The following is a 25,250-nucleotide window of genomic DNA, read 5'->3' as shown; positions in this document are numbered from 1 at the left end:
AGGGAACCCAGAGGCATAGAGAGGAAAGAAAACTCATTCCCAGTTGAGATTATACTCATAGGCATAGAGGTTAGAATTTACAACACATACTTTGGAGGAACACAATTCAATCCGTAACACCCAGGTACATGGGGAGAGGCCCCAGGTACATGGGGAGGGGACCACAGACACGGGAGGAGGCCTAGGGATAAGGGGACTGGACCTACAGACATGGGGAGGGGGCTCAGGCAAATAAGGTAGAGGCCCAGGAAGATGGAGAAGGGGCACAGGGATATGAGCAAGGGAACCAGGGACATGGAATTGCTCCCAGGGAGATGGGGAGGTGGCATGGGGATATGGATAGAGGACACAGGGGCATAGGGAGGAATCTAAGGAACATGGAGAGGAGGCGAAGGAAATGTAGAGGGGTTCCACTGACATAGGATTGCTAACATGTAGAAGAAAAGAGGGCATGGGAATATTGGGAGTGAACCCAGAGACACTGGGAGGAGCCCCAGGGACATAGGGAGTATGCCAAGGAACATGGGGAGGGACCCACTGACATGAGGAGGGGCCCAGGGACACCAAGAGGGGCAATGAAGACACGGGCGGGGGGCTGGAGAGATGGTGAGTATCCCAAAGACATGGGATTAGTCCAAGTGAGATGGGGAGTGGGCAAGGACAAGGTGAGGGTTACCAGGGACATGAGGAGTCCCAGCGTAGTGGGGAGGGAAACAAGAAATATGGTGAGGGGTCCCAGGGACATTGGGAGGGGAGCCAGGGAAATAAGGAGAGGCCATAGGCATATGGGAAGGGGCCCCAGGGACATGGGCAGGGTGCCCAGGGACATGGGGAGGAGGCCCAGTGACATGGAGTGAGAATATGGGGACATGGGAAGGGGGCAACACAAGACATGGGGAGGGGCTCCTGGGAAATAAGCAGGTAGCCCAGTGACATGGGAGGATTTCCAGGGACATGGAAAGATGCCATAGGGACATGGAGAGGGGGCTCAGGGATGGGGAAGGGACCCAAGGATATGAAGAGAGGGCCCAAGCACAAGGAGAGGGGGCCCAGTGGCATGGGATGGGGAAATGGGGAGGGGACACAGTGACATGGAAAGTGCATCGATAGACATGAACAGGGCCCTAATGACATGTGGAGGGAGCCCAAGGACATGAGGAGGTGGGCCACATAAAGGGGAGGGAAACAAGGATATGTGGTTGGTCCCAGAAGATGGGGAGTGGGCATGGGGATGAAGGGAGTGGACTCAAGGACATGGGGAGGAAACCCAGACTTGAGGAGAGACTCGAGGATATGGGGTAGGGGCCCAGGGACATGGAAATAGGGACCAGGGAGATGGCGAGAATGGGGACACGCGGAAGGCACCCAGGGACATGGCGAATTGTGAGGGGGTAAGGAGTATGTTCTTGGGGACATCAGGAGGAGTCACATACATAGGAAGGGGCCCCTGTGACCTGGGGAGGACTCAGGGACTTGGAGAGGGTGCCTAGGGACATCGTGAGAGTTCTCAGTGACACGGGGGGTCCCACCCAAGAGGCAGGTCTGCAGCCCCCCTCCCCATCATCCTCTTCCAGAACTTTCTTTTCCCCCAGCAGCTGGCTACCTCTGCAGTAAGTTCAAGCGGTCAATTAGGGGGTTTCTTTAACTTCCCTTGTGCGCATCACACAGCCCCTAGCTGCACGGCCTTGGGCCAGTTACTGAACTCCTCTAACCCTGTTTCCTAGCCTGTAAAAGGGACACGTAACTGCGAGGATAACACCATCACCCTGTGTTCCTGAATGGATTCAATTATGGCTGCATGAGCCACGGTAGTCAATGCCGGAACTCATTATCATCCTTCACTAATCCCTCTACTCATTCAACAGATGCTTCTTGAGCCTGTTGCATCCGTTTAAACATTGCCCAGGCCTTCGCAGGCCGGACTGGGTCCCCTCACCTGTGCTTATTTTCTTCACTTGCAGGCCCTGAGCCCAGGAAGGGGGAGGTGGTGAGGGCCTTGTTTGTCGTGCCCCATGCCCGGGCCTGGCTGGAGCGAGCACTCAGCTTTTTTGCTGACAGCAGGCAGGAATGAGACCAGAGGTGACAGGTCTGGAGTGAGGGGGCCAGAGATGGGGGCCACCGCAGTGGAGGTATTGACCCTGGGCCTCCCCAGACCACACGGGGCCCCATTAACCCAAAGGTCCTGCATGGGCTGAGTCTGTGGTTTCTGTCTCAGCCTCCTGTTGAGGACTTCTTTCTTCCCTGGAGTCTCTGCACTAGCTAATTCTCAACGGTTCAACTCCTGGCACTTTGGGGGCTTCAGTGTACCCGTCCTCTCTGTTCAGAGACAGGATTGAGCGCATGTGGAGGAGTCCCTGCCAAGGGCTGGGGTGATGCCTGAGCGAGGTCCTCTGTCTCTGGGGGCTGCAGTGAGGGCGATGTGGATCAGCGCCCTCTGTACCTGCTGTCCCCCTTGGACCGAATCCATCTCCACTCTGGGTGTGTTCCGGGATGGCCGTCTCGGGGATGCCATGAGGAGCTGCCTGCACCTGTGTGGCTGGAACAGAAGGGCTTTTAATTCCCCCTCCACTCCAAGTCTGAGCCGCTGCCCCGTGTCTCATCCACACTGCCCTCAGGCAACACTGACTCCGGGTCAAGGACCTGGGACTCCAGACAGCCCGAGCTCACCCTGGGAGTTATGTTCAGGCCCTTCACCTTCTAGATGGGGAAACTAAGGCCCTCCAGAGAGGCTCCTCCTTCCCAGTGATGTTTGACCCTCACCAAACTCCAGTGTCAGTATTTTTTCATCCCCTCCCTCTCTGGTCATCCCTCCCTCCTACCCCCCCGCCACCACTTCCCTCTAGGCCTTCTCCCCTCATCCCCCTTCCTTTTGGCCCTCCGAACTTGAGATCCTAACACCTGAAATGGAAATGTCTCCCCAGCCCGTGGGAATCCTGACTTCCTCAGCCAGGAAGCAGGACTGGAGCCTGTGGCCGTTTCTGCACTTCTGCGGCAGATATTCTCCGCGAAAGCTCTCCACACCAATTGCCCCCTTTTGCAGATGGAGGAATCGAGCCTCAGACCGCCAGAGGCTAGTCCAAAATACACTCTGTATGAGCTCTTTGAGGACAGGGACTTTACCTTTTTCATTTGTGTCCTCACCATCTATCTCTGGCTCTTTATGATTTTTTTTTTCTGGAATCATGTCACTCCCCTGCCCATAGAGCCCACGAGGCCTGGTCTGTCCCCCTCTCCATGTCTGCTTACTCAATGTCACTTTCTCATGGGCTCCATCTCCCCGGGCACCCCTGCAGCCTCCCTGCCTCCAGTTGTGCAGCCTCTAGACCATGCTCTTCAGAGTTCTTCCCTCCCTCCCTGCTCACGTCTCTTCCCTAGCATGAGGTCCACCTTCCCCAGGGGCCTTCGCAGTCTTGTGTGACCCACTCCCCATAGCTCTCCCCAGCCTGCTCCTGTGGCCTTGTCTTCTACCCTTCTCCTGGGTGACCACAGGACTGGCTGGGTGTCCCTCTGCATCACCTCATATGTGGAAACTCTACTTATCCTTCCAGACTCAGCTCCAGGGTCTCCATCATCACCTTCTTGGGACCCCCACGGCCCCTGCCTGTCCCTCTGCTACATCCATCCTTGGTGTCATTGTGATTCCCAAATTTGTGAAGCCCCCTGTCCCCCCAACATGTGAAACTCCTGGAAGAGGGCAGGGGAGTGTGTCCTTTGCTGGGTACACAATGCTCCCTTTATCTTAATCTCCCCAACAGCCTTGCAGGGTGGTTCTTCCTGTGGGTCCCATGTGACAGATGAGGACACTGGTGCTCAGTGAGGTGGTCCTGGGAGTATCTGGCCCCAAATTCCTTGCTCTTTATCCTCTTCGCCTACTGCAACCTGGAGTCAAGTCCACTTCACCCTAGGGGGAAGGAGCATTGGCTGATTCCATGAACGTGCAGCTCCTCCCAGATGCCCCTGACTCCTGGCTGCATCTATGAGCCCACTTTTGGCTAAGCAAGAGTGTCCTGTCCCTCAGACCTGTCTTTAGCTGCCTGAGATTTTCTACTGGGAGTTCCTAAGAGGTCTTGACAGAAGTCAGGAGGGGTTTGCACCCATAAAAGTTATATTGATGGTGCCCGATCTGTGAGATGACTTCCTGGGGAGAGCACACCCAGCCCAGGAGTGGGAATGAGCATTTTTTAAGTCCTTGGTCTTTCTTTGTATCAACCAGCTTCCTCTTCTCAGGAGATTCAGGTGCAGAGGGAGAGGCCTGCTTTCGGTGCCGATCAGAGAAGGAAGAACAGAAGTAAAGTTGTTAAGGTCCTGTCGGTAATCAATGAGGTCAGAGGGAGTGTGTTTTATTTGCAGAAATGGTATCTATCGATTCACAGGTATCCACTTAGTGTTACAGAAATCCTCACCTGCCTCTGATCCTGCTCCAGGTTCCCAGCTCCCCACCGGAGAGTCCACCTTCCTTTCCAGACCTTGACTGACATCATCAGGAATATTGATTTTATACCAAGTGAAGCAAGTTAAAACTATAAGGCCACCAAAAAGGGGGGTCTGCTCACCAGGAGGCCTCCCTCCAACTGCCCTTTTCTTTCTTTCCATGAGGGCTGGAGCTGCAGATTTTGCTCTTTTTAAATATATTTTTTCTTTGAGACATAATATCCAAACATTGAAATTCACAATTCTTAATTGTGCTGTTCGGTGAGTTTGACAATTGTATACACCCCAGCTAACTTCCAACCCAGTCAAGATAAAGAACGTTGTCATCACCTCGGACAATTCTCTTGTGCACCTGCCCAGTCCTCCCCGAGCAAGCACTCTTCCGATTTCTGTCTCCTTAGACTGGTTTGCCAGTTCTTAAGCTTCAGGGAAATGGAATCACATAGTATATAGTCTTTTTGTCCAGGCCCATGATCGCACATAATACTTCGGAGGTTCGTCCATGTGGTAGCAAGTATCAGACATTTGTTCCTGTGTTTTGCGGATGAGCATTCCAAGTGTGGATGCACCACACTATGTCCATCCGTTCACCAGTTGGTGGACATCTGGGTTGATTACATTTTTGTAAATCATGAAGTTGCTCTGAACATTTGTGCACACATCATTTGGAGGACACATTTTCCAATTCTCTTGTGTAAATACTGAGGAGTGAAATTGCTGGGTCGACGGGCAGGTACATGTTCAACTTTATAAGAAACTGCCAGACTATTTTCCCAAAGTGGTTGCACCCCCACCTCTGGCACATGTGGATGCCCATGTGCTCAGTTACAGTTCCCTCTTCTGCGCTCCTGCTCAGGTGGGGATCCTCTGTGCTCTCTGCCCATCCATGAAGGCTCCTTTCTCTCTGAAACTTGGTTCTCCAAGGTTTTCTGTCATCTGCCACGCTTCTCTAGTCTCATAGAAAAGAATGCTTTCTATTTTGTCCCGGAGTTTGTTACTACGGAGCCACGGTGTTTTCATCCTTCCTCTTCCTTACCAGAGGTGGTAGTCCAAAGCCATTGTCTTAATTTGAAACATTCCTATGGAACAGTGGTTTTTAATAGAAGTATAATATATGCCATATGTAATTTCAAACTTCAAGAAGCCACAATAAAAGAAGTAGCTGAAACAGGTGAAATCAATTTTAATAATATATTTTCTTTAACCCACTGTGACCAAAACATTATTTCAACATCTAATTCGTTTTTAAAAATATCATGTGTACATATAGACTAAGTCTGAAATCACACTCGCAGTACACGCGTGATGGGACCAGCCACCTTTCAAGTGCTCACTAGTCACAGATAGCTGGTGGTGCCCCAGTGGACAGTTCAGGCCTAGAACCTGGAGGTGGCTTTGGAGATGTGGAGGCCTGACTTTAAATCCCAGCTCTGTCTCTGACACGTTGTGTGATTTGGACAAGCCCCTCCCTGTCTCTGACCTCAGTGTCTTCATCTGTGAAATGGGCTTCATCACAGAGCTGCCATCAGAAGGTCACTGGTGGATCAGGTATTGCTTGTGAGTCTCTGGGCCTGAGTAAAATGTGCAGCTTCTCTTTGCTGTTGCTCTTCTCTTGGGTCTTCTTTCTTTGCAAGACGTCTCAGGGACCTGTGCTGGAAGGCGTGGAGGGAGTGGACAGGGAGGCGATAACCAATTCTCTGTAAACCCAGGCCTTTCAAGCTCTGCAAAGGACAGTGCACTGTCAGCGCAGACATGGCCAAGAGGGCCAGTGTGCACGAGAGTGAGGGCAGGGGGTCAAGTGTGATGCAGGTGTGGAAAGTCCAGGCACTGTGACCTGGAAAGAGCCAGCTCAGTCCATGCACAGCCTTAGAGCAGTACTCCAGAGGCCCCCCTCACCTGCCTGGGGTTCGTTTCTCACTTTAGGCCAGGCACTGTGGAGGCCCCTCTACTCCTCTGGGCCTCAGTGAGTCTGGGGAGGCAGGGAGGAGGAGACCTGGGAGGCCTCTGACACCCAGCCCCGGAAGGTGACCATGAAGGCAGTGGGGGCTGTGAGGGGGCAGACAGGGATGTGGCACAATCACATCTGTTTGGGGAACCTTGTCCTCACTGCATGAGGATGACAGGTAATACCAGGTGACAAGCAGCCTGCCTGAGGCTGGTGTGCTGGCCCAGGGAGGGTCATCAGGCTCAGACTGTGGTGCTGGTAGTAGGGGGTGGAGATAAGGGGAAGGGGATGGACTTAAGGGATCGGGCTTTGTTCCAAATGGGATGCAGGATGTGGGATAGGAGGCAAGGACAAGCCCAGGAAATGACATGGGCAGAGGGGTGGCAGTGGGACGGGGAGGAGGAGTAACCTAGGAAGAAGGAGAGGCTCTCCATGTGAACATCCATGTGGGGCTGCATGGAGAAATCAGACATTGACATCTGTGCTCAGAGGAAAGAGGGCAGGCGAGAGATAAGGAGGTGCTGGTGCTCAGTGAGGTCATAGGCCAGGAGCTGCATTTCTGTCAGACCTAGTCCCTCCAACACCAGCCAGGCCTGAGAGTGGGTACTTGGCCTTGGACCTGGGCATCAGATGGCCCCCAGACTGGCTGCTGACAGTTTTCTCCATCTTCGTAACACAAGTCCCCTGTCCCCACTGGACACTGTTGGGAAGAGTCCTCAAGGCCACGAGGGTAGGAGTGACAAATCAGAGCCACTGTCCATTGTCATAGTTCTCCCAGGAGCTAGCATCGCCCGTTTGTCACAGGAGTGAGGCCAGCATTGTGCCTCAGAACCCTCCTCCGAAAGCTATCTGCACTGTATTTAGCTACAAGGCCATTTTCCCTCCCATAGGACAATGGACTCAAAACCTAAGGCTTATTTTCAATATGAATTGCTGTTCTTTCTAAAACTACCCCAGCAGAGACCAGAATGTTGAGTGTCACCTGAGGGCAGCAGCACTGGCTGTGGGCATACTGTCACCACATAACACAACGGGGCACTGGGCTGAGCTCTGGGTTCTGGCTTGGAAAGGGTCTGTGAAGCCGGGGCTTGCTAAGGCAGAGCAGACAAGGGGCAGAGCCCTCCCTCTTCTTGAGATAAGTACTTTACATCCCAAATCTCATGATTCTTCACCACCCTGTGATATTGACACCTAAACCTAATAAAACAGTAAACTAGAAAAAAATCCAAATACCAAACTAACTGCATTACAGACCAGTATCACTTATGAATATCAATGACTGAATACTAAACAAAACTTTAGCGAACAGAGTACAACACATTAAGGATATATACTGTGATGGAATAGGATTTATACCAGGTATGTAAAGTTGGTTCATTAGTAAATCCATGAATATTGTATTTATTTATAGATCTAAGAAAATAAATCATTCACTTACCTCCATAGCTGATGAAAATTGCCTTTGTCAAAATTCCGTAAGTATTCTTAAACTACCAAAAACATAAACCAGTAGCAATGGAGTCAATTCTGACTCCTGGCAGCTCCATGTGTATCAGAGAACTGTGCTCCATGGCGTTTTCAATAGCTGTGACATTTCAGAACTAGATTACCAGGCCTTTCTTCCTAGTCTGTAAGATCCACTAAAACCTGATCAACATCACAGCAACATGCAAATCACCACTGACAGGTACTGACTGTACATGAGGTGCACTAGCAGGGATCTGAACAAGTGGAAGGTAAGAATTAGTTACCTTGTGCTGCTATAATACAAATACCAAAAAAGAACAGAAATTTATTTTCTCACAGTTCCAGAGGCCAAAACTCAAAATTGATTCCTTTTGTGAGCTTCTCTCCTAGTTTCTGGTGTCTGCCAGTGATACTTGCCATTCTTTGCATGGTGTCTGTCTTCCCTCGTTATTGGATAGGACTTCTAAATACCATAATGATGTCAGGTCTTTGTAAGTTAGTTTATAAATTTAATGCAATCCCAATAAAAATATCAACAACTTTTTTTGTGGAGATAGACAAGTTTACAACAAATTTATAAAAAGAAGAGAAAAACAAACAAACCCAAACATGGGAAAATAGCCAGAAAATCATTGGGGAGAAAAAAAACAAAGAGGATAATAGCCACTAGATATTAAAACATACTATAAAGTCTGTAACACATATTTGATAAAGGACTTGTATTTTAAGCATACAAAGAACTCTACAAACTCAACCATAAGAAAACAAACAACCCATTTACAAACTAGGCAGAAGATCTGAGGACATACTTCACTGAAGGTGGCAAATGATCATACAAAGCGATGCTCAGCAATGTCATTAGGGAACTGAAAATTAAAACAAAACTGAGGTTCTACTATAAACTTATTAAAATAGCTAACATCCAAAATACTGACAACACAAAATGCTGGCATGAAAGTGACAACAGAAATTCTCATTCACTGCTGGTGAGAATACAAAATGGCACAGCCACATTAGAAAACTAGGGCATTTTTTTAGGAAGCTAAAAATATAGGTTTACGATACAATCCAGCAATCACACTTACTTCAGATGTAGGAGTGGAGGCAGTGAGCGGTAAGATGGATGCCCACAAGCTGACCTGCTAACTCAGATGTCCACATCCTCTTCTTGTTTCCATACCAGAAACAGAGTAATGGAAAAGTACTCAGGAATTGTGATGACAAGGAACAACAGCCACTTCCTGCAGCTGGGACCCGAGTAGAGATGTTGTTTTTCTTCAGCAAGACTTGGTTGGGCCCTGGGTTCAGACTAGGCTGGCTGTGGCAGTGGTGGGATAGCCCAAAGTCCCATACACATGGGCCTGTTGTCTAATCGAGATTGCTACAGGACATCCCCTCTCCTCAGCAAATGTGGGGATGCCTGTCAGACGAAGCACTGTTGTGGACTGAATTGTGTTCCCCAAAAATATGTGTTGTAAATACTAACCCCTAAACCTGTTCTGTTGTACATAGGGTTGCTATAAGTCGGAACTCAGCGATGGCAACTAACAACACCTGTGGATGTAATTCCACTGGGAATAGGTTTTCTTTGTTATGTTAATGAGGTCATACCAGTGGAAGGTGTGTATTAAGCCAATCATTTCAGAGATACAAAAGGAGATTAGGCACAGAAGCAAGAAAGCACAGATAAGGGAAGATAGATGCCATACCACATGAAGAAGCCAAGGAATCAAGGAACAGAAGCTGAAAAGAGGCAAGGACCTTCCCCCAGAGCAGACAGAGAACCCACCCTAGAGCTTGACACCCTAGAACTTTGACTTCTAGCCTCCAAAAATGAGAAAATAAATTTGTTTGTTAAAGTCACCCACTTGTGGTATTTGTTATAGCAGCACTAAGAAACTAAGACAACCACCCACCTGTACCTCTCCCCTTGATGGCAGTGCCAAACAGAAGTGTATTACTAGACTGCATCAGAAATCAATCTGTCCAGATGTCAACATACCTGGAATTATGAATTGGTGGTGGGAATACAAAACGGCATAGCCTTTTAAAAAACAGATCAGCAGTTTCTTATGCAGTTAAACATACAGTTACCACATGACAGCAATCCTACTTCCAGGGATATATGCAAGAAAAATGAAAACTCTAAGTTCACATAAAACCTGTTCAGGAATGTTTATATCGCCTTTATTCATAATAACTGTAAATACAAATGTCCTTCAATTGACAAATATACAAACTACGGTATGGCTATACAATGGAACACTACACAGCAATTAAAAGGAATAAGCTATCGATCATTCATCAACATGGATGACTCTCAAATATATTATGCTATGGGAAAGGAGACAGAATCAAAAAAGCTACACAGTGCGTGGTATGTACAGGGACAGTTGCTAGGGATTTATTGCCACGGGAAGGGAAAGTTTGACAAAAAAGGGGCAGCACCAGAGAGAATTTTGGAGGGAAGTGTGGTACCATTCTGTACTTTGATTTTGCAACTGATCATGAGACTTTGTGTATTGCATTGGGCAAATCTGTTGCAAAAGACCTTTAAAGTGTTGAAAAGCGAAGATGTCATTCAGAAGACTAAGGTGTGTCTGACCCAAGCCATGATATTTTCAAACATCTCATATGCATGTGAAAGCTGGACAATGAATAAGGAAGACCGATGAAGAATTGATGGCTTTGAATTATGGTGTTGGTGAAGAATACTGGATATACCATGGACTGCCAGAAGAACAAATAAGTCTGTCTTGGAAGAAGTACAGCCAGAGTACTCCTTGGAAGTGAGGATGGCGAGACTTTGTCTCACGTACTTTCGGCATGTTATCAGGAGGGACCAATCCCTGGAGGACATCATGCTTGGTAAGGTAAAGGGTCAGCGAAAAAGAGGAGGACCTTCGATGAGATAGATTGACACAGTGGCTGCAACAATGGGCTCAAACATGGCACAGGACCAGGCAGTGTTTTGTTCTGTTGTACATAGCACTGCTCTAAGTCAGAATTGACTCAACAGCACCTAACAATATGAGACTTCATGCATCTGTCAACTCAGATTCCAAAAGTAAATTACTATTTTTAAACTTAAAAAAAGATAAAAATTTCAAAAGAAATGAGTGATGAATGTAAAAAAAAAGAAATCCAAGAAGGAGCAAAATGATACAAGAAATCAATCATAATCTCACCTTCAGGGGAGAATCTCTGTTAATGTTCTAGAATGTACTGTCTTGTACAAGATAGTTCATTGACTTTTATAAAATATATGTGAATACGTAAATGTTTAACAAGCTGACATCATCATGTACACACTATTTTATACCTTGCTGCAGTGCAATGGGTTTCTCTTATATGTGGCCATTCTGGCCTTGAGTTTGTAATTCTGCCAAAAATAATTGGTTGGGCCACAGTCTGCCCTGTGAATGGGTTTATTTTCTGCATCTTACAGAGCCTGGTCAATCTGCTATTCAAATAGTGACCTGAAAATCCACCCAGTAGGACTGACTTGCAGACCACCAAGAGGGATTGGTCAGTCATGGTCCTGCAGAGACAGCCATGCCTTGAAATTGACAAGGAGTTTGCATATATAAGTAGCAACCCCACAAGGGGCAGAGAGGAGGGAACCTCCTAAAAGAGCTGTAACATGGGGAAGAGCTGTAACATCGAGGATGATGCGAGGCTCAAAAAGGGGCCCAGAGCAGAGAGCTGACAGCAGAACGGGTGGTGAAGGTGGAAAACTGCTGCTAGGAAAGCAGCTAAGAGAGCTGAGTGGGCTGCTATATTGGTTATGAGCTGGGCCAGTTAGCATTGGAAAGGCTGAAGGCAAGAATGCCAAAGGCAGAGAAGTGTGCTCAACTAAGAAAGGTCAACTAATATGGCACAGATGAGCTGAGAGAGCTGTCCTGGTTGGAAGCTGTCCTGATTGATGAAGTTAATCCTGTAATGAACTGCATACTGTTACTCCCCTAATAAACCACATAACTGTGCATATCATCTGTGAGTTCTGTTTGGCCACTGCAACAAACAACTGAACCCAGCAGAGAAGAAGAGTGTGCTGTAGGTGGAACAGCTGGTATCAGAAATGGTGAAGAAATTGGAATGTCTGACCACCCCATAGGAACCAGCTTTGTGCTGATGCTGATTCTGATCCCTAAGGAATCTAGACAACTCCTCATGCTAGAACACTCCCGCCTTTTATACAATATAATGCTATGATTGCCTCTCCTGCGGTCCAGAGTTTTCTGAAAACACTCATTTTGTAGCAGTTCAGTATTCTGATGTATGGCCAGGCATTTATCTAACAATAACCTTTCCAGTGGACACTGACTCTCATGGTATTTATTATCTATCACCACTATCAACAGGCACCATCATGGTGCCCAGGTATTTCCATAGGATGATACTACAAGTGGAACTGATGGATCAAGGGAAAATCTAATCTGAAGGCTTCTGCTACTTTCAGCTACCATTTCACAGGTCCCTTACATGAGGAGTAAGTGAGCCAGCTCTCAGCTCAGTAGGAGGCAGAGTGGAGCTGGATAAACTTCTAGACCCAACAGCCTCTTGCCTTTCACATGCTAATACAAACCCAGATGGAAACCCAGATGGGCCCCCATCTTCTCCAACCCTGTAGGGGGTGTTCGCACAGCTGGATCACCATCTATTATTGTAGCTCAGCAACTACAGCCTTAGCTCCTGGTCTGGCACACTCTTGGAATATCAGAATGATCAAAACTAACAATCTGTCACTGAGCACAGGCTCTATGTCCGTGTAAGTCAGACGTTCCATTGCTGCTAGGTCAAGTAGGGGCTCTGTGTGGGCCCATCACTGACTTGGGCCACAGAAAGAGATGTTCTTCCATGGAAACCCTGCTACTCAAACCACCATTTGAGAGAGAGGCACCTCTGTGGGATGATTTTGGATTAAAACGTACAGTACAATTCTATTTCTGTTAAAACCACTATTGTGAAGACAAGAAAGGCTGAGGAAATATGCAAAACATCAAGAATAGTGTGATTCTAACAAAAATGCAAACACTATAAAAATTCATACCATAGAACTGAAAGTGGACTTACAGTGATATTTTTCACTTTAATGTTTACATCAGAAAATAAAAAGTGGAAATAAATGCACATGGGGATAAAACAGTGGTAAATTCCACATTTCTAACTTTGATAAGATTCTTCCCCTGGTATAAATTTCATTATGCATCAAAAGGGAAATAATGTTATTGAAGGCTTTATCACAAAGCTTAGTCAGAGGATCTCTCCAGTGTGTAAGGTCTCATAGGCGACCTGAAGGAGTAACACAGAAGGCTTCCATCATCTTCCACATTTATAGGATCAATCCCGTGTAATATGTCAGACACCCCCAGAGAATGGAAAGATGTGTAAATGATCCTAGGTACCTTACATTTACATGATGTCTCTCCAGTGTGACTTCTCAAATATTCAGAAGGGACAATTAGGGGATGCTCTTCCATATGCATAAATTAAAAAATCTTTCAAAGTATGGGGAGAAAACCAAAAATTGTCCCACATTCTTACACTTACATGGTTTTTCTGCCATGTATCTTCTTTTAGGTTTGGGAAAAAGAGGAAAGATGAAAGCTATCCAACATTACTTACACATATACTCAGATGTATTCCAAATTATGAGGAACATCTGAAGTTTCCATGTTCCTTACGTGCACAAGGACTCTCTCCACTGTGATTCAGTATGCCTATAGAGAAGAATAAAGACTTTCCCACATTCCTTATATTCATAAGGCTTCTCTTCACTATGCCTTCTTTTGTGTTCTGTGAGATAAGAGGTATGAGGAACAGCTTTCCCAAATTCCTTACGTTCATGTCTCTCCACATTGTGAGTTTACTGAGAGCAAGGACTGAATAAAGGCTTTTCCATATTTCTTACATTCATAAATCCTCTCTTCAATGTGAATTCTTATGTGCCTACTGAGGGATGAAGGCTCACTAAAGGCTTTCCCACATTCCGTATACTCCTAACGTCTCTCTCCATGAGTTTTCATATGTCTACTGAGGTCTTAGGAATCACTAGGGGCCTTCTCTCATTCCTTAAATTCATAAGGCCTTCCTGTGAGTTCTTATATGAAAAGTGAGGGATGAGGAACGACTAAAGACTTTCCCACATTCCTTACACTCATAAGGTTTTTCTCCAGTGTGAACTCTTATATGTGTAGTGAGGACTGAGGAATGACTAAAGGTTTTTCCACATTCCTTACATTCATAGGGCTTCTCTCCAGTGTGAACTCTTGTATGTATAGCAAGGGCTGAAAAATGACTAAAGGCTTTTCCACATTCCTTACATTCATAAGGCTTCTCTCCAGTGTGAACTCTTAGATGTGAAGTGAGGGCTGAGGATTGACTAAAGGTTTTCCCACATTCCTTACATTCATAAGGCCTCACTCCACTGTGAGTTCTTAGATGTTTAGTGAGGGCTGAAGAACAACTAAAGGCTTTCCCACAGTCCTTACATTCATAAGGTCTCTCTCCACTGTGAGTTCTTATATGTTGAGTGAGGGATGAGTAGTCGCTAAAGGCTTTCCCACATATCTTACATTCATAAGGCCTCTCTCCGCTGTGGGTTCTTACATGTGTAGTAAGGGATGACGAAAAACTAAAGGCTTTTCCACACTGCTTACATTCATAAGGCCTCTCTCCATTGTGAATTCTTGTATGTCTAGTGAGGGATGAAGAACTACTAAAGGCTTTCCCACATTCCTTGCATCCATAAGGCTTCTCTCCAGTGTGAACTCTTGTATGTGAAGTGAGGGTTGAGGACTTACTAAAGGCTTTCCCACATTCCTTACATTCATAAGGCCTCTCTCCACTATGATTTCTTATATGTATAATGAGGGATGAGGAATGACTGAAGCCTTTCCCACATGCTTTACATTCATAAGGCATATCTCTATTATGAAATTTGTTATGTACAAAGTGTGATGAGGGATAGGTTTTCCAATGTTCTTCACATTCATGTTTACAACGTCTCACATGAGTCCGAAAGGATGAGAAACTACAGATATCTTCCCTACATTTGTTACATTCATAGGGTTTCTCTCCAGTGAGTGTCGCCTTACATTTATAGGGTTTCTCTTCAGTAAGAGTTCTTACAGGAGTGTTTAGGCCAGAGGGACAACTGCGGGCTTCTCTACATTTCTTATATTGATAAGTATTGCAACCAGAGTGAGATCTGATATGATGCTTAAGGGATGAGTGATTGATGAAGAATGTTCCACACTCACGGCATTCAGAAGAATTTACAACAGTAGGAGTTCTTTTGAACACAGTTAGATTTGGTATCTGTCTGAAGGTTTTTCCACCTTGATTTTCTTCATTACTTTCAAAAAGGTTCTTTATCATATGCCTTCTGTTAAAAATAGGTAGCATGTTGTTAGGATTAAATTTGTTCCCATTTCACTATTACCAAACATGGTCAATGTTTATGATTTTTGCGCTAAGTTGCCTCATGTTTCATAGGTTAAATCATCTGGTAGATAGGCTACCATTACTGTTACAGTGTTTCTGAAACCCGAGGCTTTCTGATAACTGTGTACTGTGAAATATATTTCCAATATCCGATATCTAACATTTATGAATATATTATATTGTGAAAATTCTGTGAACATACAACTTTAGAACTAGTTTTATATTACATACACATAAACATGTATGCATATATGTATACACATATACATATATATCTACATATATACATATAATTTTCATGTCATGACATCTTAAGATTTCATCATGAGGCACTGCTCTCTCTCATGTGAATGATACTCACCTCATATGTCTCCCCTGATTTGTATGCTGATCTTCAACACCACGCAATTCACAGATACCTTCTAACATGGAGGACCAGATGTCATTCTTCATGAATTCCACTATTACATATTCACTGGATAACTTTTTTCCACCATTAAGGTTTTGAGAAACTGATCCAATGATTGAAGTTGAGGTTCACCATATGAAACAAAAAGGAAAGGAATTATTTCGAGGAAAAAGGCAGCTGTGAGCAAAGAAGGAATAACATATTTGGCTGTTTCACGTCTTTGGCAATAGTCAAAAAGCAATTTTCTAGGAAATACTTCCATGAAGATTGAGAGTGACAGCAGGGTTTGAACTGTTTCAAACCGGTTCAGCTAGGGGGTGGAAATGAAACCAGAACAGAATCAAATTTTTTCAATTTTGGTGAACCAGGATGATAACCAGAATGGGAAAAGTTATGGGTCCAAGCCTTGGAATGTGAGAGGCATGTAAGCCTGATGTGGGAGATTGGATTACTGACACAACTGCAGGGAGTGGTACGCATTGAAAGCAGTGTGCCTGGCCATCATCCTTGGGCAGGGCATCGTGGTTGCCTACTTTGCTCAAAATCCTACCGGCAAGAGATTTGGTTGCTATGCAACGTGTATGCTGCCCTTTTTTTCTAAGAGGGAGATTAAGTTTCTACCAGGGATTCGACTTATCATTTTTCCCATTCCATTTATCGATCTGGTTCAACAAAATTTTAAATTCTGGTCTGTAACTTTAAAAATTCAGGTCTGCTTCCTCTACTTCCTGGACTGCGGGGCCTGAGCCCGAGTGGGCGCGCGCACGCACGAACTTGCTAACGAGACAAACACTGGGCCGTGTGCCGACGGCGACGTGTGGCGTCACGTGAAACGGAGCGCGTCTGACCCGCGTGCTTGCGCGTATCCCCGGGGGCTCTGACGAGGTTGTGCGTGCATGTGCAGCATCGGAGGCCGGAATAGCCCAGGCTGCGGGGGCCGTGGGGCCGACCAAAGAGGGAGAGTGGAGCCTATTCCGGGACCGTGACAACGACACACCAAGCGAGTGCCTGGGCCCAAAGGGAGCGGTGCTGTGGTTCCAGGGCTCCATTCCGGACGCCATCACGTTGGCCAAGAGGAGTGGCTCGGTCTTCGTGGTGTTCCTGGCAGGTAATGATGAGCAGTCTACACAAATGGCTACAAGTTGGGAAGATGAGAAAGTGACAGAAGCATTCTCGAACAGTTTTGTTGCTATTAAAATCGATACCAAAAGTGAAGCTTGCCTACAATTTTCACAAATCTATCCTGTAATATGTGTTCCATCCAGTTTCTTTACTGGAGACAGTGGAATTCCCTTGGAAGTAATAGCAGGAAATGCTTCTGCAGATAAACTTGTTACCAGAATTCACAAAGTTCAACAGATGCACTCACTAAAAGTCGAAACATCAGTTGCAAATGGGAGCCAGTCAGAAAGTTCAGTTCCTACTCCATGTACTTCATTTGAACCTAAAAACATGTCTGAAAACTGTCAGTCCAAAAATGCCAAGCTTTGTGAGACACCACCCAATTCTCCTGATGCAAAGTCAGATATTGCAATAGGAGGAGAGTTCAGGCCATGCCACTCCCTCTCAGGATCCTAGTGAGTGTTCAAATCCAAGACCTGCAGAAGACCTCACCGTCAGAGTGGAAAGACTAACCAAAAAACTTGAAGAAAGGAGAGAAGAAAAAAGGAAAGAGGAAGAGCAGAGAGAGATTAAGAAGGAAATTGAGAGAAGAAAAACTGGAAAAGAAATGTTGGATTATCGAAGCAAGAAGAAAAATTAAAAGAATGTTAGAGGAAAGAAACAGAGAAAAAGCAGAAGATAGGGCAGCTCGAGAGTGTATAAAACAGCAGATTGCATTGGACCGTGCAGAGAGAGCTGCTTGTTTTGCCAAGACAAAGGAAGAAGTAGAAGCTGCCAAAGCAGCTGCCTTGCTGGCCAAACAGGCAGAAATGGAAGTCAAGAGGGAATCTTATGTAAGAGAAAGAAGTACTATTGCTAGAATTCAATTCCGTCTTCCTGATGGTTCTTCCTTTACAAATCAGTTCCCTTCTGATGCTCCTCTAGAGGAAGCAAGACAGTTTGCTGCACAGACTGTTGGCAACACTTACGGTAATTTTTCATTAGCAACCATGTTTCCCAAGAGGGAATTTACCAAAGAAGACTATAAAAAGAAATTATTGGATTTGGAACTTGCCCCAAGTGCTTCAGTGGTACTGTTGCCAGCAGGAAGACCAACCACATCCATGGTACATTCTTCCAGTGGAGACATTTGGACATTGTTGGGGACAGTACTTTACCCATTCCTTGCCATCTGGAGATTGATTAGCAACTTCTTATTTAGTAATCCTCCTCCTGCACAGACTTCTGTGATAGCAACATCATCAGAACCCTCAAACTCTGCATCATCTAGCAACTCAGAAAAAATGGAACCAGTCAGAAAAAGAGTACTGCAGAAACGTGGGGAAGACTTTAAAAAAGAGGGGAAGATATATAGATTGAGGACTCAAGATGATGGTGAAGACAAAAACAACACTTGGAATGGAAATTCTACTCAACAGATGTAGTGCAACAAGTACAATATGTGCAATAATCATTGTTTCTCTTACGATTTAATTCAACTAAAATTTTACTGGAGAAGTGGGACTGTTTTGTTTTCCAGATGATCTTAAAGTTTCTCTTTATTCCTGCTTAGTGGGTGTGGGTTAAAGTTGTTTAACTCAGAAAAGTCAAGAGATAAAATAACTGGCTGTTAGGTCCTTGCACATGGTAACTAACTGAGAGAAGCCTAAAAGAATCGACAGGTCTGATAACCTCCCTTCATCAGCTTTCTTATTCACTATTTCATACCCATTAGCCCCATGCTTTCAGATGACAAGTTTTGTTTAGAGCTATTTTGCTCCAGAACTCTTAAGCCCACACAGAGTAACTGGCATGTCACTTGAATAATTTGACTCTGAGAGCATTTTAATGAGTCAACCAGATGATAATTTATGTTTAACTTTTCTCTTTCGCTCATCAGCTGCAAGCAAAATCTTGTAGTTTTTAACCCTAAACACTAAATAAAAAATCTTTTCCAAAAAAAAAAAATTCAGGTCTGTTCTGGTTTCACTTCCATGGCCATGATTGAACCAGGAAGAACTGGTTCGAAGTCCTAGTGACAGTGGCATAAATAGGGTGTAATTAGGAGAGTAAAGTACAATGATATTGGACAGATTGTACATGTAATGTGGAAATGCTCAATGCATATGTAAGAGAAAAGAGGAAGATTTTTATTCATGAACATAAGTGTGAAAAAACTGATGAAAGTAAGCTCAGGCCTGTGAAGTTCAGTATCCTTAATCCAAAAGATAGGTTTTCTAACTGATTTATTCAAATCTAATTCCCTCCATGCAGGGCCGGTCCTTCAAAGGATTCTTGCTTTGCTGGTGCACCCCGACATAGTGGTTCTGGATGTCCTACGTCCACTCTCCTCAGATCTTTTCCTTGCTTTTTTGGGAGAATAAATGGGTATAGCTGACATGCTGCTCATTAAGAGAGCATATCATGAGGGAAGACAGTGAAGAGCAATGAACGTTTCCCTGACACTGAACCAACAATGTGGCCTTCAGTCTCTGGAGATGAGCAGGTGTGAATTTATTTGCAGCAAAATAATCATGTCTAACTTGTAAAAAGCACAGTGAAACTCTTTATAAGGTTCCAAACCATAAGTCTCCTCTCTGTACACTAACGTAATGCCTGAAGTGAATTCTCACACTTACAACACTAAAAGAGCCTCAAGGATTTTAACAAGGGAAATGAAAATGTACTTTAATACATACAGCTTTATATTCAAGGGAAGCCAGGATATTTAAGATTCATAAATCAAATGAGCACGCCTGTCCTGTTTAACAATGCATTCTCATTCTTCAGCCCAAATACTGGAGCAAGGTTGATGAGTATGATACATGTATTCACTAAATAATAAATTAAAAATGATACCATACTTACTTACTGAGGCTAGGTTTCTGAAGGTTTCCATCATCACTTCTTTGTAGAGTTTCCTCTGAGCAAGACTCAGCAAAGCCCACTCTTCCTGGGTAAACTCCACAGCCACATCCTCAACGACCACTGAGTCCTAAAACATCCCACATATTCTGGTTCAGCAAGATACCATGCACTCCAATGTGTGCAAAGGATGGGTAAAGTTGACAGTCCTGGGGAGCTGAGAATTCATAAGGATTTGACACAAGGTTCTGTGTTGTAACAAGGTCTACCCTAGGGTTTAGGCATTAGCTTCATCCCATCACTGCCTACATTCCCTTCCTCACTGATTTCATCCTGTGTCATAGATTTGACAATACCAATTCCAGTCTTATTCTATCTTTATGGGCTAGAATACTCAGAGAACGTACCAGAAAATAGAGAAATGCTCTATAAATAAATGCAAGTCTTATATCTACGTTCAGATCAATTCCTTATGAAAAACAAAAACAAAAAAACAATTTCATCTCCTTCCTCAAGACCCACCAGAACTCTCAAAAAAACATGAGCCAAGGGGTGAAAACAGATGAGATATTAACAAATTGCCAACACTGTACAACTTGCAGGTTTTCCTTTTGCCCCTCACCAGTCATGGGAGGCCCAGGGGCCCACAACAACAAACCGGTAACCCAAAGCCCTGAGAGCCTCATATTTTCTTGAAGAATTCCAAATTATCAGGAGGTAACAGGCCACTTTCTACAAGCAGAATATTATTTCTGAGAATGATGTATTTTTACATGTCTGTCATCTGTTTTTCAAAAATTCAGTCGTACTGTCATCCTCTCTATCCCTTTCATGGATTCAGGCAAGGGCATTTAAAAGTTAATTGGAGCTCAGGTGAGAGACATGAAACATGAAAATCAAGATCTCCTCACAATTCTCAAAATTCAAGAACCGATGCTAGTGTACCTCAATTGTTAGTGAACACTTCCCTCAACAAACATACACCTAAACACCCATACAAACACGCTTTAATGTTATATGATGACAAAGAGCGCTATCTCTGCAAGAACCAGAAGAGCACACCCTTGTGTTTGCTGACCATGAAAGAGGTTAAGATTCTGTTTTTGTAATGGGTGGGCAACATGATGAATGTAATCAATGTCACTGAATCATTGCTGCATAGCCAAATGTTTTATGTATTTTTTGTACACACAAACATTTTGAAAATAAGTTAATTAAAGTACAGAGGAATTAGCTCTTAAATTCCCTGTGAATCCTAGAAAACAGAGATTTACATACTAGCCCTCTACAGGCTGCACTCCAACATTTTCTGACGTTTGCAGACCCTGGAAATCAAGCAAGCATGACTACCCAAACCCTGATCACTGGCATCCCCTGGGCTATAGGACTGGCCTCTGTGAAAAAGCATCAATACATTGGTTTCCCCATGCAGTGACAAAAGTCTGCTACATGCACTTCTGATGCAAAAAGTGGAATGAACAGCAGAGTAGCTGTACAATAGGAAGGCTCCTCTGGTCAGGGCAGGGGGTGAAGTGAGCTGCCTAGGCCATCTCTAATCAATCCTGGTATGATGGTGTCACAGTAAACATCGATGCAGAGCCAAAATTCAAAAGTCTCCTCTACTGCAGTGGGACACATTACATATTTTAAAACCACCAAAACCCTAACATTCATTACTATAATACGTTAATAATAAAATGTTCCATTTATTGAGCAACTACCACATGTGGAAGGTTTTGCAAAAAGTTCGACCCACCAGTTAACTTATTTCCCATAATGACTCTCCTAAGCAGACACTATTTCAAACAGTTCATAGTTGAAGAAAGTTGAAAATAATCAATCATATGTTCAATGTTGCACAATTGGAATATTGCTGAGCCAGGGTTTCAATGCAGGGCAGTTTGCCTTAAAAGTCTAAATTGCTTACAATTACATTTCTATTCATATATGAATATAGTTTTGTTATTAGACTCACTGTTATTCTCAGAGAACACTATGAATGATCTAGAGCCCTCCTGGGTGCTAGGGAAAGGAGACAAAGGAATCATCCTATTCAATTCAGACAACCTGAAGCTTCTTCTCCTGGTAAAGCCCTGAGTCTCAGGAAAGACTGCTTTCCATCAAGTCCTTACCTCTGGAATCCTCATTTATTAAAACTGATTTATGTGATATTGACGTACAATCTAGTTCATGCGGGCAAAATAGATATAGGCAGTCCCCAGATTATGAAAGTCCAACTTACATACAACCCATAGTTACCAAACTCCGTAGTAAAGTTATTATATTTAAAATTCAAGATATATACAATGGTTTGTAATAACAAATAAGCACAAACCATACAAGTGAGTACTGTTATACTCACTGCGTCAAACCATCTCATTGAGGGTCTTCCTGTTTTTTACTGTCTAATTTACCATCAATGGCTCATATTTAAGTTCAAGTTGAAGTTGAAGAAAATTAGAATAAATCCACAAGACCAAAGTACGACCTTAAGTATATCCCACCTGAACTTAGAGGCCATCTCCAGAATATATTTCATGCGTTGAACAGTACTGACTGAAGACGAGTCGTGGAATGACATCAAGGACATCACACGTGAAGGAAGCAATAGGTCATTAAAAAGACAGGAAAGAAAGAACAGACCAAACTAGATGTCAGAACAGATTCTGAACTTGCTATTGAACATAGAGTAGCTAAAGAGAAAGGAAGAAATGATGAAGTAAAAGAGCTGAACAGAAGAATTCAAAGTGTGGCTCCAGAAGACAAACTATTATAATGCCATGTGTAAAGAACTGGAGATAGAAAATCAAACGGGAAGAACATGCTTGGCATTTCTCAAGCTGAAAAACTAAAGAAAAAATTCAAGCCTGAAGTAGCAATATGAAAGATTCAATTCTAAGAAGAAAATATTAAATGACACAGGAAGCATCAAAAGAATATGGAATGGATACATAGAGTCACTGCACCAAAAAGAAATTCTAGATATTCAAACATTTCAGGAGGTAGCATATGATCAGGAACCGACGGTATTCAAGGAAGAGGTCTAAACAGCATTGAAGGCATTGGCGAAAAAAAAGTCTCCAGGAATTGATGGAATATCAATTGAGATGTTTCAACAAATGCGTGCACTGCTGCATGTGCTCAGTTGTCTATGCCAAGAAATTTGGAAGACAACTAACTGGTCAACCGACTGGAAGAGATGTATACTTATATCTATTCCAAAGAAAGGTGATTTAGCAGAATGTAGAAATTATCAAATAATATAATTAATATCACAAGCATGTAAAATTTTGCTGAAGATCATTCAAAAGCAGCTGCAGCAGTACATTAACAGGGAACTGCCAGAAATTTAACCTGGATTCAGAAGAGAGTGTGGAACCAGGGATATCACTGCTGATGTCACATGGATCCTGGCTGAAAGCAGAGAACACCAGAAAGATGTTTACCTGTGTTTTACTACAAAGGCATTCAACTGTGTGGATTATAACAAATTATGGATAACATGAAATGGAACACATAAAGATCTATATCCTAGGCATTTGATTCGAGGTAAAATGGACTGGTATTGGTCATTTTGAATCAGACAATCATATGGTCTACTATGCCAGGAATGACAACTTAAAGAGGAATGGCATTCCATTCATCGTCAAAAAGAACATTTCAAGATCTATCCGAAAGTATCTATCCTGTCAGTGATAGGATAATATCCATCCACTGACAAAGAAGACCAGTTAATAAGACTACTATTCAAATTTATGCACCAATCATTAAGGCCAAAGATGAAGAAATTGAAGATTTTTACCAACCTATGCAGTCTGAAATTAATCAAGCATGAAATCAGGATGCACTGATAATTACTGGTGATTGGAATGAGAAAGCTGGAAACAAAGAAGGATCGGTAGTTGGAAAATATGGCCTTAGTGATCGAAACAATGCTAAAGATCGCATGATTGAATTTTGCAAGATCAACTACTCCTTCAGTGCAAATACCTTTTCTCAACAACATAAACGGAGACTATACATGTGGACCTGACCAGATAGAATACAAAGGAATCAAATCAACTACATGTGTGGAAAGAGACGATGGAAAAGCTCAATATCATCAGTTAGAACAAGGCCAGGGGCCGAACGCGGACCAGACCATCAATTACTCATATGCAAGTTCAAGTTGAAACCGAAGAAAATTAGAACAAGTCCATGAGAGCCAAAGTACGACCTTGAGTATATCCCAACTGAATTTAGAAATGATCTCAAGAATAGATTTGAGGCATTTAACACTAATGACCAAAGACCAGATGAGTTGTAGAATGACATCAACATCATACATGAAGAAAGCAAGAGGACATTAAAAAGACAGGAAAGAAAGAAAACACCTAAATGGATGTCAGAAGAGACTCTGAAACTTGCTCTTGAACATCGAGTAGCTATAGGAAAAGGAAAAAATGAAGTAAAGGAGCTGAACAGGAGATTTCAAAGAGCAGCTCGAGAAGACAAGGTAAAGTATTATAATGATATATGCAAAGATCTGGAGATAGAAAGCCAAAAGGAAAGAACATGCTCAGCATTTCCCAAGCTGAAAGAACTGAAGAAAAAATTCAAGCCTCAAGTTGCAATACTAAAGGATTCTACGGGGAAAATATTAAAAAACAATGTGGGAAGCATCAAAAGATGGAAGGAATACACAGAGTTACTATAGTAAAAAGAATCTGTCAAGTTCAACCATTTCAGGAGGTAACATATAATCAGGAACCAATGGCACTGAAGGAAGAAGTCCAAGCTGCACTAATGACATTGGCAAAAAACAAGGCTCCAGGAATTGATGGAATACCAATTGACATGTTTCAACAAACGGATGCAGTGCTGGAAGTGCTCACTCGTCTATGCCAAGAAATTTGGAAGACAGTTACCTGGTCAACCGACTAGAAGAGATCCATATTTATGCCTAATCCCACTGAATGTGGAAATTATCAAACAATATCATTAATATCACACGCCAGCAATATTTTGCTGAAGATCATTCAAAAGCGGCTGCAGCAGTATATTGACAGGGGAACTGCCAGAAATTCCAGCTGGTTTTATAAGAGGACGTGGAACCAGGGATATCATTGCTGATGTCAGATGGATCCTGGCTGACAGCATATAATACCAGAAAGATGTTTACCTGTGTCTTATTGACTATGCTAAGGCATTCGACTGTGTGGATCATAACGAATTATGGATAAAGTTGTGGGAATTCAGTAACACTTAACTGTGCTCCTGAGGAGTATGTACATGGATGGATAAAGAGGCAGTTGTTCGAATAGAAAAAGGGGATACTGCGTGATTTAAAGTCAGGAAAGGTATGAGTCAGGATTGTATCCTTTCAGTATACCTATTCAATCTGTATGCTGAGCAAATAATATGAGAAGCTGGACTATGTGAAGAACGGGGCATTAGGACTGGAGGAAGATTCATTAACAACCTGCGTTATGCAGATGACAAAACTTTTCTTGCTGAAAGTGAAGAGGACTTGAAGCACTTACTGATGAAGATCAAAGACCACAGCCTTCAGTATGGATTACACCTCAACATAAAGAAAACAAA

At 43.7% G+C, this 25,250-nt stretch overlaps 1 protein-coding gene and 1 pseudogene across 1 annotated transcript in view; one reads left to right on the top strand and one right to left on the bottom strand.

The window, feature by feature from the left end:
- Nucleotides 1–25,250, bottom strand: part of LOC101345715 (zinc finger protein 433-like) — a 135,634-nt gene that overhangs the window by 42,258 nt on the left and 68,126 nt on the right. The window contains 5 exon segments of the mRNA XM_023733080.1: nucleotides 13,531–13,710; nucleotides 13,712–13,936; nucleotides 13,938–15,233; nucleotides 15,654–15,804; nucleotides 19,671–19,797. Coding sequence (XP_023588848.1) covers nucleotides 13,531–13,710; nucleotides 13,712–13,936; nucleotides 13,938–15,233; nucleotides 15,654–15,804; nucleotides 19,671–19,797 — 1,979 coding nt within the window.
- On the top strand, nucleotides 16,025–19,655 carry LOC101345209 (UBX domain-containing protein 4 pseudogene; annotated as a pseudogene).

This window comes from Trichechus manatus, unplaced genomic scaffold (assembly GCF_000243295.1).
Source record: "Trichechus manatus latirostris isolate Lorelei unplaced genomic scaffold, TriManLat1.0 scaffold00057, whole genome shotgun sequence".
In the NCBI taxonomy this organism is placed as follows: domain Eukaryota; kingdom Metazoa; phylum Chordata; class Mammalia; order Sirenia; family Trichechidae; genus Trichechus; species Trichechus manatus.
Note: the sequence above shows the minus strand (reverse complement) of the source record. Positions and strands in the feature narration are given on the sequence as shown.